This window comes from Dermacentor variabilis, chromosome 3, assembly GCF_050947875.1.
Source record: "Dermacentor variabilis isolate Ectoservices chromosome 3, ASM5094787v1, whole genome shotgun sequence".
Taxonomy (NCBI): domain Eukaryota; kingdom Metazoa; phylum Arthropoda; class Arachnida; order Ixodida; family Ixodidae; genus Dermacentor; species Dermacentor variabilis.
The window spans coordinates 59,827,361-59,836,397 of NC_134570.1; the positions used below are offsets into that span (position 1 = coordinate 59,827,361).

Below are 9,037 nucleotides of genomic sequence, written 5' to 3' on the forward strand. Positions count from 1 at the left end.
ACAATCTCACAGTAATGCAATCAAGTATGGGGGGGGGGGGTGCAGGTTGACGCATGTCTCTTTTTCTCCGTATGCTGCACATGGCTGTCAGCATGACTCGTACACAGCCTGCACACCCTGTTTTAGAGGTAGTCATGTGTACAAAGAGTGGGCATGCCAAGATGGCCTTGGCATCATGTGCTGCGAATTTAATGCTGGTGGTTGCACAATTTCGAGTTTCAGGGACGCTTTGAAGCGAGAGGCGGATCAAGCGTTCGCTTCTCGCTGCCAGGGCTTTTCATGATAGCATCGTCCCACTGTAAGCAACACTATCAGCCACGGGGGCGGGATGAATGCAAAAGCATTGCACGCTTCGCTTCATATCGCCAATGTGAAAATATCTCCGATTGCCTGATAATAAAATTTTTAGGCCCCCTCCATGCAATAAAGATCCATCGGCGACTGTACTTATTTGCATAAAAGCCCAAATTTCAGCGTAAGAAAATTTCGATGTGATGAAGCAAATTGCTGATTTTACAGACTTCGTTGTACAGTAGAACCCCGCTGTTACGTTCCTCACTGCTGCGTTTTCCCGGCTGCTACGTCGTTTTCATCTGCTCCCGGCATAGCTTCCATAGGATCCAATGTATGAGGAACCCCGCTGTTAGGTAGTAGCTGTGAAAACGTTCCTGCATGATGCGTCGCAACCCGAACCCGCCTGGGCTAAAGTAGGCAACGCGCTCCAACCGCCATTTTGGTTTTTGACGAGTTTTGACCGGGCTTGGCCGGGCTTGGCTATAGAACTGGCTGCAAGAAGCCGCACGCCAGCTCGAGAGGCCGCCAATAGATGGCCATACGTGAAAAATGCTCTCACTATCACTGTGATTACGGTCACCGCATGGTTTGTTGGACGGGTCGACTCACGGAGGAAGGAAACTCAGGAGAGGCCCTGACATCACTCTTGGTGAAGATACAGCTAAAGGGAAGCCGGAAGTTGGCGTTGCTCATGGCGTTGCTCCGCCTATCGCGCCAGCTCTCCTCTCTTGTTTACATTTCTCACGAAACCACGCTGCGCTGCGCGCAACCGGGCTGCTCGGACGCGCGCGCTCCGCAGCAATACTAAACAATCGTTAGCACGTTAGCATGATTATGCCAAAGAGGGCAAAATTTCCATTTCTCACGAAACCTGCGCGCAACCGTGCTGCTCGGACGCGCGCACTCCGCAGCAGTACTAAACAGTCGTTAGCACGTTAGCATGATTACGCCAAAGAGGGAAAAATTTCCCGCGGATATTCCTTTGTCCGTTGCCATTGCCGTGGCGCGGTGACGACGAGGAGCACGAGCTGCATGATGCCGGGGAGTTGCCAAATCCTAGCTTTGGAGAAGCCGTCGCGGCTCTGGACCTCCTCCACAGGTACGTCGCACCTCACAGCGACGCTGACAGCAATGCGGCCTTCCAGGCTACTGAGAGACATGCGGCGGTTTCTAGCGAGCGAAAGAAACGGCAAGCCACCATTCTGGACTTCTTTAAGGTCTAAGCGCACTCTGTGGAAATAAATTGTCTATAGTTGAAGCTGCACTTTTTTCATTCATTTTCGGAACTTTCCTCACTGTTGCGTTTTCCCGGCTGTTGTTTTTTTTCCTCGGTCCGGTGAAAAATGTATGAACGGGGTTCCAGTGTATTAGGGTTTAACAGTATTTAACCCGAGGCAGTCAAAGAACCCAGTAAGGATCCGAGGCAGTCAAAATTAATCTGGAGCCCGCCTCTAGCCACCATGACCTACCTTTCAGTTTCGAGACATTAAACCCCACCATTGCCTTTTACTTCTACATTCAGGTTTAGATGAAGCTTTATCTCAGGAACAGAGAAATCGATTTTTGCAACGTCCACTACACCAAATTGAATGAATATTATTACACTTACATGAAAGAAATTTAAATGTACCGACTGTAGGTATCAAATCTTTTATTTGTGCCATAAAGTTTTATTTCTTTAACAAAATTTGCTGAAAATTGCGATATGAACTGAGCAGCTTGCAACTCTTGAACTGAGCGATAAAGAATGGTATCACAGTACTAAAGTTCATCATAGTTCTTCATAGATCTAAAGCAGACAAAATTGATATATACAGTAGAACCTCTTTATTGTATGTAACAGATGCGAATCTGTTACATACAATTTCGTGGCACCAACGTTCGCTGTTGAGAACACAAAAAATTTACCAGTTGCGTTATGCTTATATTTTACTGGTTCATACGTCCCGGAAAACACTATCTTTCATCACCAACATTCACGACATCGCCAAACTGTGATCATATGATGCGTTTTCCGGTCATTAGGTCCCATGCAAACAAGAAAATGCTCAAGGCGCATGCAATTGAGAACATTAGCCAAGCACCGCGGCTGCTTGAACACTATAATCGCTCACCCGTCTCATATGAAAACGCTGGCGTGCACTCAGTTTCTTATTCCTGTAGCAGAAAATCTCCTCCTCGGTCACACGCCACATTCACAGCTGTTGCCAGCAACCCTTTTGTAATAAGCATCTTCACTTATGTGTTGTACAGCGCTTGGTATGTCGTGCATTCGGAAGCATACTATGCACTTTTATTAGGCAGTAACCCAAGTGTGCTGCTGCAGGTGGCGCAATGTAAGTGTCACGTTTCGCTCCAGTGGCATCCGGTGTCGCCTACCAGCTCGATTTAGTTTCAATGTCCTATCGCCGTCCTAAAACTCTACGCAATACGAAAACAAAATGGATTTCAAGCCACCAGAGCCCCGCCAGCTCGACGTGCATATGCGTCTCATGCCTCGTGTCGCAACACTTTGCGTTATATAGATGTTGACTACACTTGAGTCTGTCATACTTTCTAGTTTCTTCGGGTTATATGTTTTCGCGGTTGGTCCGTCTCTTTTTTTTTTTCTTCAAAAAGAATTTTGCAGTTCCGCCCGAAAGGCGAAGCACTGATTGCGATAGCAAATTAGTAGATAGCTGTACGAAGTAAAGAGAGTAGTTTTATTGGCCGTATAAACTTGTATACATTCGCTTGCCAACTAAATTAACAATGATAGAATGTGTAAGCATGACTCAACGAGGACGTAGGAAGGAACAGACACACAGAGACAGCGCTGTCTTTTCCGTGTCTGCTTCTTTCTACATCTTTGTTCAGTCGGGCTTACCTATCCTATCATGAATGCAAACCAACTAGCTTGTCAATGTATTTTAACTAAATTAACCAGCACAGTGTCCCGCGCGCACAGGTAAACATGAACACATCTCGCTCGATGACAGCAGAAACTGTCTCTGAAATTGCTGGAGTTAGGAATTGCAGTAGCAGCCACGAGCCAATTGACCTTCGTGTATCTGTCGCTTCAACGTGAACGAAACAGCATATGAAGCTACCAGCACTACGCGCACTCCGCAGACATCACAGATCGCTTTGAAGATGAGGCCCGCACGGGCGCACACTTTGGCCACATCGCAGATTGCTTTCAAGACACACGAATGCAGGCAACGCGTCCCTACAGCATCCGTGATTCGCGTGGCCAATGCTGTAGTAGACACCACAATGTCTCCACTCTGTACAGAGTGGTGGGCGAGGAGGACATAGATACACCCTGGCAGCCACCGGAGAAGAACGTCCCTCCCTCACCTGACCCCCCTTGCCTTGCGCGCCACAGGAGAGGGCACGCATCCAGGCTGCGTTCCTCGCTCGCGCACAAGATTGAACCATGTTCGCTGGCTCACCCTCACACGCTTTCACTCATACGGAACCTCACGGTGACGGCAACGGCAGAAATGCACCTGGAGGGTCCATATAGTTGCTATCGCAAAAAAAAAAAAAAAAACGTATTAACGAGGTTCTACTGTATTATACTGCACCACTCTGGAGCATACATACCATTAATTTGTGAGTAGGATTTTTGTGAGTAAAAGTAGGACTCTTAAACATTGTAGCTTAGAACGACAGAAAGCTAAGCAGGTTAGTAAAATTCATGTTAGAAATAAGCTAGGGTTTTGTCAGTGTCTGCACTGCTAACTTTTTTCTAGCGTAACCCTTGTAACAATTCTACCTGAGCAGCAAATTCACAAATAAAATTTGTCCACGTATGATGCTGTTTACAGAACTGTACACTTAAACGATGTCTGCAAAGACTCCAGCATTGGGTAAATATAGCATTTTAGAATCCTCGGGGGTCTTTGTATGTTTGCTTTCATCACTAAAAATTACTATTTCACTGTCGCAAGAGTGAGGATGAAAGACTAGGAATGAGAAAGCCACATTCAAATTCTTGAACATGCATCCATTTTACCCTATTGCCTTGGCCAGACGGAAAAATCTTGGAGACATATTATATCCCCAAAAATGACACTTCATGCATGAGCCAAACATCCTTGTCACTTTGTGAAAGAAAAGTTTCAACTACATTGATCATAATTGTCTGCAATTAGAATTCAGCTGTGAGTAGAGCACTTGGGTGTGTGCCCTTTCTTTTTTGTTTCCTGGTTACAGCAGTCCAGTTTCCCAATGTTTAAATGCCAATTGTCCCGACTATCCACTATACTGTAGCGTTTGCTCTTAGCTGGCGCTGTTGTTGGTGGACACCTCCAAGAGTGTGTATTGACCTGCTCATTTCTCCTTCTCTCTTTTCCTGTGGTGTAGTCAGCACAAATGGCTGCAAGCAGAAGAAAACAGACTGGTGTTTCTTTAAGCAAAGAGACGCCTTCTTCTCGTCGTCACCTGACAACACCCTGGTACCTGAAATGCGGACATCAACTTCTGCCAGGAGCCGGGAGACTGGAATGTTGACCAGCCAGCATCATTCATTGGCTGGCAGTCACAGAATTGATGGTACATCAACACTCAGGCACCGCAGTGGGGTCAGCAGGCAGACTGCTTCTCACCTCCTCCAGAATGCTCAAGGCAAAGGCTACGCAAAGTCCTCTGTCAGCCAAACTTCGCTGGCAACGGGGATGGTTGCCGGCAGTGAACACACAGCAACAGGTACGTGGCATTGAAGAAGCACCTTGCTCTCATTTATTTTCTCATTGTTACTGCTAGGGCTACCAGGAATGTGGCAGCTCTTTTATTTTGGTGCAAGGAAAGCGTAAGTATACGGTGCAGTCCACTTATAAAGATATCCAGAAGAATTAAAAATCCTATCCTTATAACCGATCATCGCTATATTTGGACTGCTGTAAAAAAAAAAAAGAATTAAAAAGAAAAGCTGCCGAACACACCTTCGTATCTCCGAAACCAAATTTGCCACTTACAGTAAAGAATTGACATTGTAGAAAAAAGGCTGTGAAAAATGAGACATTTATTTATACCTTTAAACAGCGTGTCAAGCGTTAGGCGCGCTGAAATAGTCAGAAATCTGCATTTGCTTTCGACACTGTCAATGTCGTCGCCTCCATCGCACAATGTCGCCGTCTGTCGCAACAACGATCACCCCATTGGAGATTTTTCACAGAATGACGCAGCACTATCTGCACTCAGAAACTCCTCCATTGAAGCACCACCTATTTTATCGTCAGTAAAGACGTGCTCCCAGAGCTCAGTAATGTCGGCGGCTGCCACCGTGTTGGTTTCACACATAGTGGTTTCGCCCTAGCGCACGAAGCCCGCCGTTTCCATTCATCGGCATGGTCACTGGTTCTAGCCTTCATGATCGTGGCGCTCACGGTTTTCAGTAACGTCAATATCATAGACTGCACGAGCTGGTACGTTGTGTCTTGCAAAATTTGCAGCTTCATCTCAAGCGACACAGCTTTGTACCTTGTCAGCATACCCACCACTGCTTCCGTGGCACATTTCTGCGTTCGCTGAGAAAGAGAGGGAGATTGTAGAAAGAGAGCACAGACACAGTTCGCTTTGCGTTTTTTTTTTCTCTCTCTCTCTGGATGCTCGCCAGCAACAGGGACGCAAAGCAGCTGGCGCCATCTTGTGGCACTTTGCACCAACTTGCAATGCTCTCCATGGCTTTCGCAGTCGGCGTGCTGATGGGACACGCTGCACGGTAATGGCAGCAGATATGAACTCATGTAGGCAAACTTTTTCCCTTGTCTCGGTTAAGGGGAACTGCATGGAAAACACCGCCCGAAAGGCAGAGTTTCGATTGTTATATCCAATATGCAGTGACCAACATATTGTTATATATGGGTTTTTTTCTCATAGCCATAATGCACAAGTTGACACTCTGAAGCCAACTCATCGTTATAACCGATATATCATATTTTGTATCATTATAAGTGGACTGCACTGTAGTCAAACCTCTGCATAACGAACTGCATGAAAATTTGAAATATGGTTAAACTTCAATATAATTAATTTTGGTATAACTAAATTCTCAATATAACAAAGTACAGCGGCACCTCGTTAATATGACGCCACAAACAATTTCCTGGTGCCAACATTTGCGATCGAGAACACAAACGATCCAATACATATACGGTTCTCTCTCTTTTTTAAAACAGTGAATATGTTCCTGAGAAACACAATCTTTCAGTAGCTACGTTCAGTACACCGCCAAACTGTGATTGTATAAATTTTCCGGCCGCTGGATCCCATCTAAACAAGGAAAGTCACGAGGTGCGTGCGATCGAGAACAGTAGCCGTTCGCTGCAGCAGCTTCTCCGCAGTACTTGCCCGCGCGCGCTCAGTTTCCTAGTCCAGTACCAGCAATGTCGCATGCCGCCTTCACAGCTTCGTTGCCAACCCTATCGTGATAAGAATCTTCATCTATCTGTTTGACAGCACGTGTGACGTAGTGCTGTTGGTGCCGTTAGGAGTGCACTGTATGCTTTTAATAGGCTAAAACTGAAAGTTCTCCTGTTCCTTGCTGCAGGCGGCGCGAAGTGAGCGTCGGCTTTTGCTTCGGCGGCATCATATTCTGGTGTCACTCACCAGCACAATTTCCTTTCAGTTTTGTTTTGGTTTCCTTCGCTTTCTTAAAGCACTATGCAATAGGAAAACAATGTGCATCTTGGGTTGCTTGGGCCCAACAACCCGAAGCGCATTATCAGCTTCTCATGCTGCAACATTTCTTGAAACTTCCCTCCAAAATGCCCCACCCGAAGAAGCCGTTGACCCAGGCCAGATTTGGAGGAGTGCAAACATTAGCTTGCTTATGCTATAAAAACGAAAATGTCCCTCTCGGTACCGCTTGGGGCCCCAGCGGCTTGGCATGTGTCGGCGTCTTATTCTGTAACGATTTGCACTACCCAGCATTGCATGGTTATCAACTAAACTTGAGTCTACCACATCTTTTAGTCACTTGAGATTGTACCTTTTCCTGGTTAGTACATTTTTTCTCACATTTTTTTTCCAAGATGTATGAATGAGGTGCTACTGTATACAGCTTTTTATAACTTGTTGTCCATAGAACACGCTATGTATATAGAACCTTAATATAACGAAGTGTGCTTACACGCAATTTAAATATAACCAAATTTTCACTGCTGTCACAAAGGAATGCCGAGACAGTAAATTGAAACTTTCACCTGACGCAGATAGCCAAATGGTTGAATTACAAGCGCCTGCTTGCGAATGCACCCCTCGAACTCTCATATTGTGCGCCGAGCCACCAAGATAGACTCGGAAGCGAAGCCATGTCGTATTCCAGTAGGATCCTATAGCACCCCGTGCGCCGTTTACTTTTGGTGCAAGGGACAGAGTACAACTTTGAACATGCATATAGATATGTACTGGAAATTAGGGTAGCGCTTTTGCCAGACTGTAGCCCCTATAAAGTCGGGTTTAAAAATTACAGGTTTGCCGTTTTTCAGTATGAACAATGCCATAGCAGTTTCCAATATCAGGGTGTCTACCAACTGGGAAAACAGGAATTCTCAGGGATTTTAGATAATCTGCAAATACTCGGGGAAAACTCAGGAAATTTGTGTTTCTATTAGGGAAAATTAGCTGTAATTTTATTGCAAGGGAAGGAAAGTTGCGTTTATGCTGGCTCAACTAACAGAGAGGAATCATAGTGAATCGTCTTTGATGCCGTGTCGTCGGCTGGAGGGGTTGCCAGTGCACAGTCAACGACATATTTTCCGGACGCCCAATTTTTGGGACATGCTGGACAATTCGGACAGCTTCGCGGCATCACCACTTACCCCATAGAGTCAACGTATAAGAACACTAAAATTTTGGGTGCAAGAACCCTTTGCCGTCCAATTTTCCGGACTCTTTGCCGTGACCACAGGTCATAAACGGCATAAGTCAAAGCCACCACCGGCACCATTTTGGTTATCTCACCGCCTCGAACAGGTGCTCTGGCCTGCAGATCAGCTGGCAGCTGTAGCCACCACTGCGGCAATGCTAGGCCAAACTGCTTCGACATTCACAATTAAGCTTCTTTCCGTCCAGTGCCATTTTTTCATTGAAAGAATTTGCCACTGTCAGCAATAACACCGACTCCGCCTCTGTAATCCTCGTGATTGGCTTCGAAGCTTAGAAAGCACGGCACACTGCATAATGCCGGTTCCCGAAAGCCAGCTTTGCCTCAGCACAGAAATGTTATGACGTGAAGCATATATAAAGTATTGAGGTGAAGCTTAACAACTATGGGAAGGGGGCAATTGTCACGGAACAGTACATACTCCTTAATTATACACTCGTGCACCTGCCGTCTCCCGTCACAGTAGGAGCACCAATATGCCTAATAAGTGTACTCACAGGCCTCCAGAGCCTTTGGCCTGTGTACTTTGGCCATTTGAGCCTTTAAGGGCAGTAAAATGCGTGCATTAATTTTTTGAACTGCCCGATTTTTCCTACATTTTCGTGGCACCTAGGGAATACGAAAAATTGGACGTTGGCTGTGCAACTGACCAAGTGGATGCTTCAAATGGTCCGTGGGGCAAACGCACAGCAGAAGGAACACTAAAAACAGAAAGGACCTACCTATGCATTGAGGAATGAATGGGAAAGGGAGCGTACTTCCGCATCTTTAAAGGAGCTTGAGCTCAAAAGACACTGTTGGCTGATGCCGAGGTGCAGGTGCCCCTCATCCAAACCAAAATAATCTTTTTAAAGCAGTGAAACGCAACAC

At 46.0% G+C, this 9,037-nt stretch overlaps 1 protein-coding gene across 2 annotated transcripts in view; it reads left to right on the forward strand.

Annotated features, from left to right (window-relative positions):
* The window catches only part of LOC142575716 (uncharacterized), a 39,330-nt gene that overhangs the window by 20,366 nt on the left and 9,927 nt on the right, over positions 1 to 9,037 (forward strand). For both annotated transcript variants that reach the window (XM_075685295.1, XM_075685294.1), the window contains exon 9: positions 4,645 to 4,986. In XM_075685295.1, the coding sequence (XP_075541410.1) occupies positions 4,645 to 4,986 (342 nt within the window). The remainder of the gene's footprint in view (positions 1 to 4,644; positions 4,987 to 9,037) is intronic.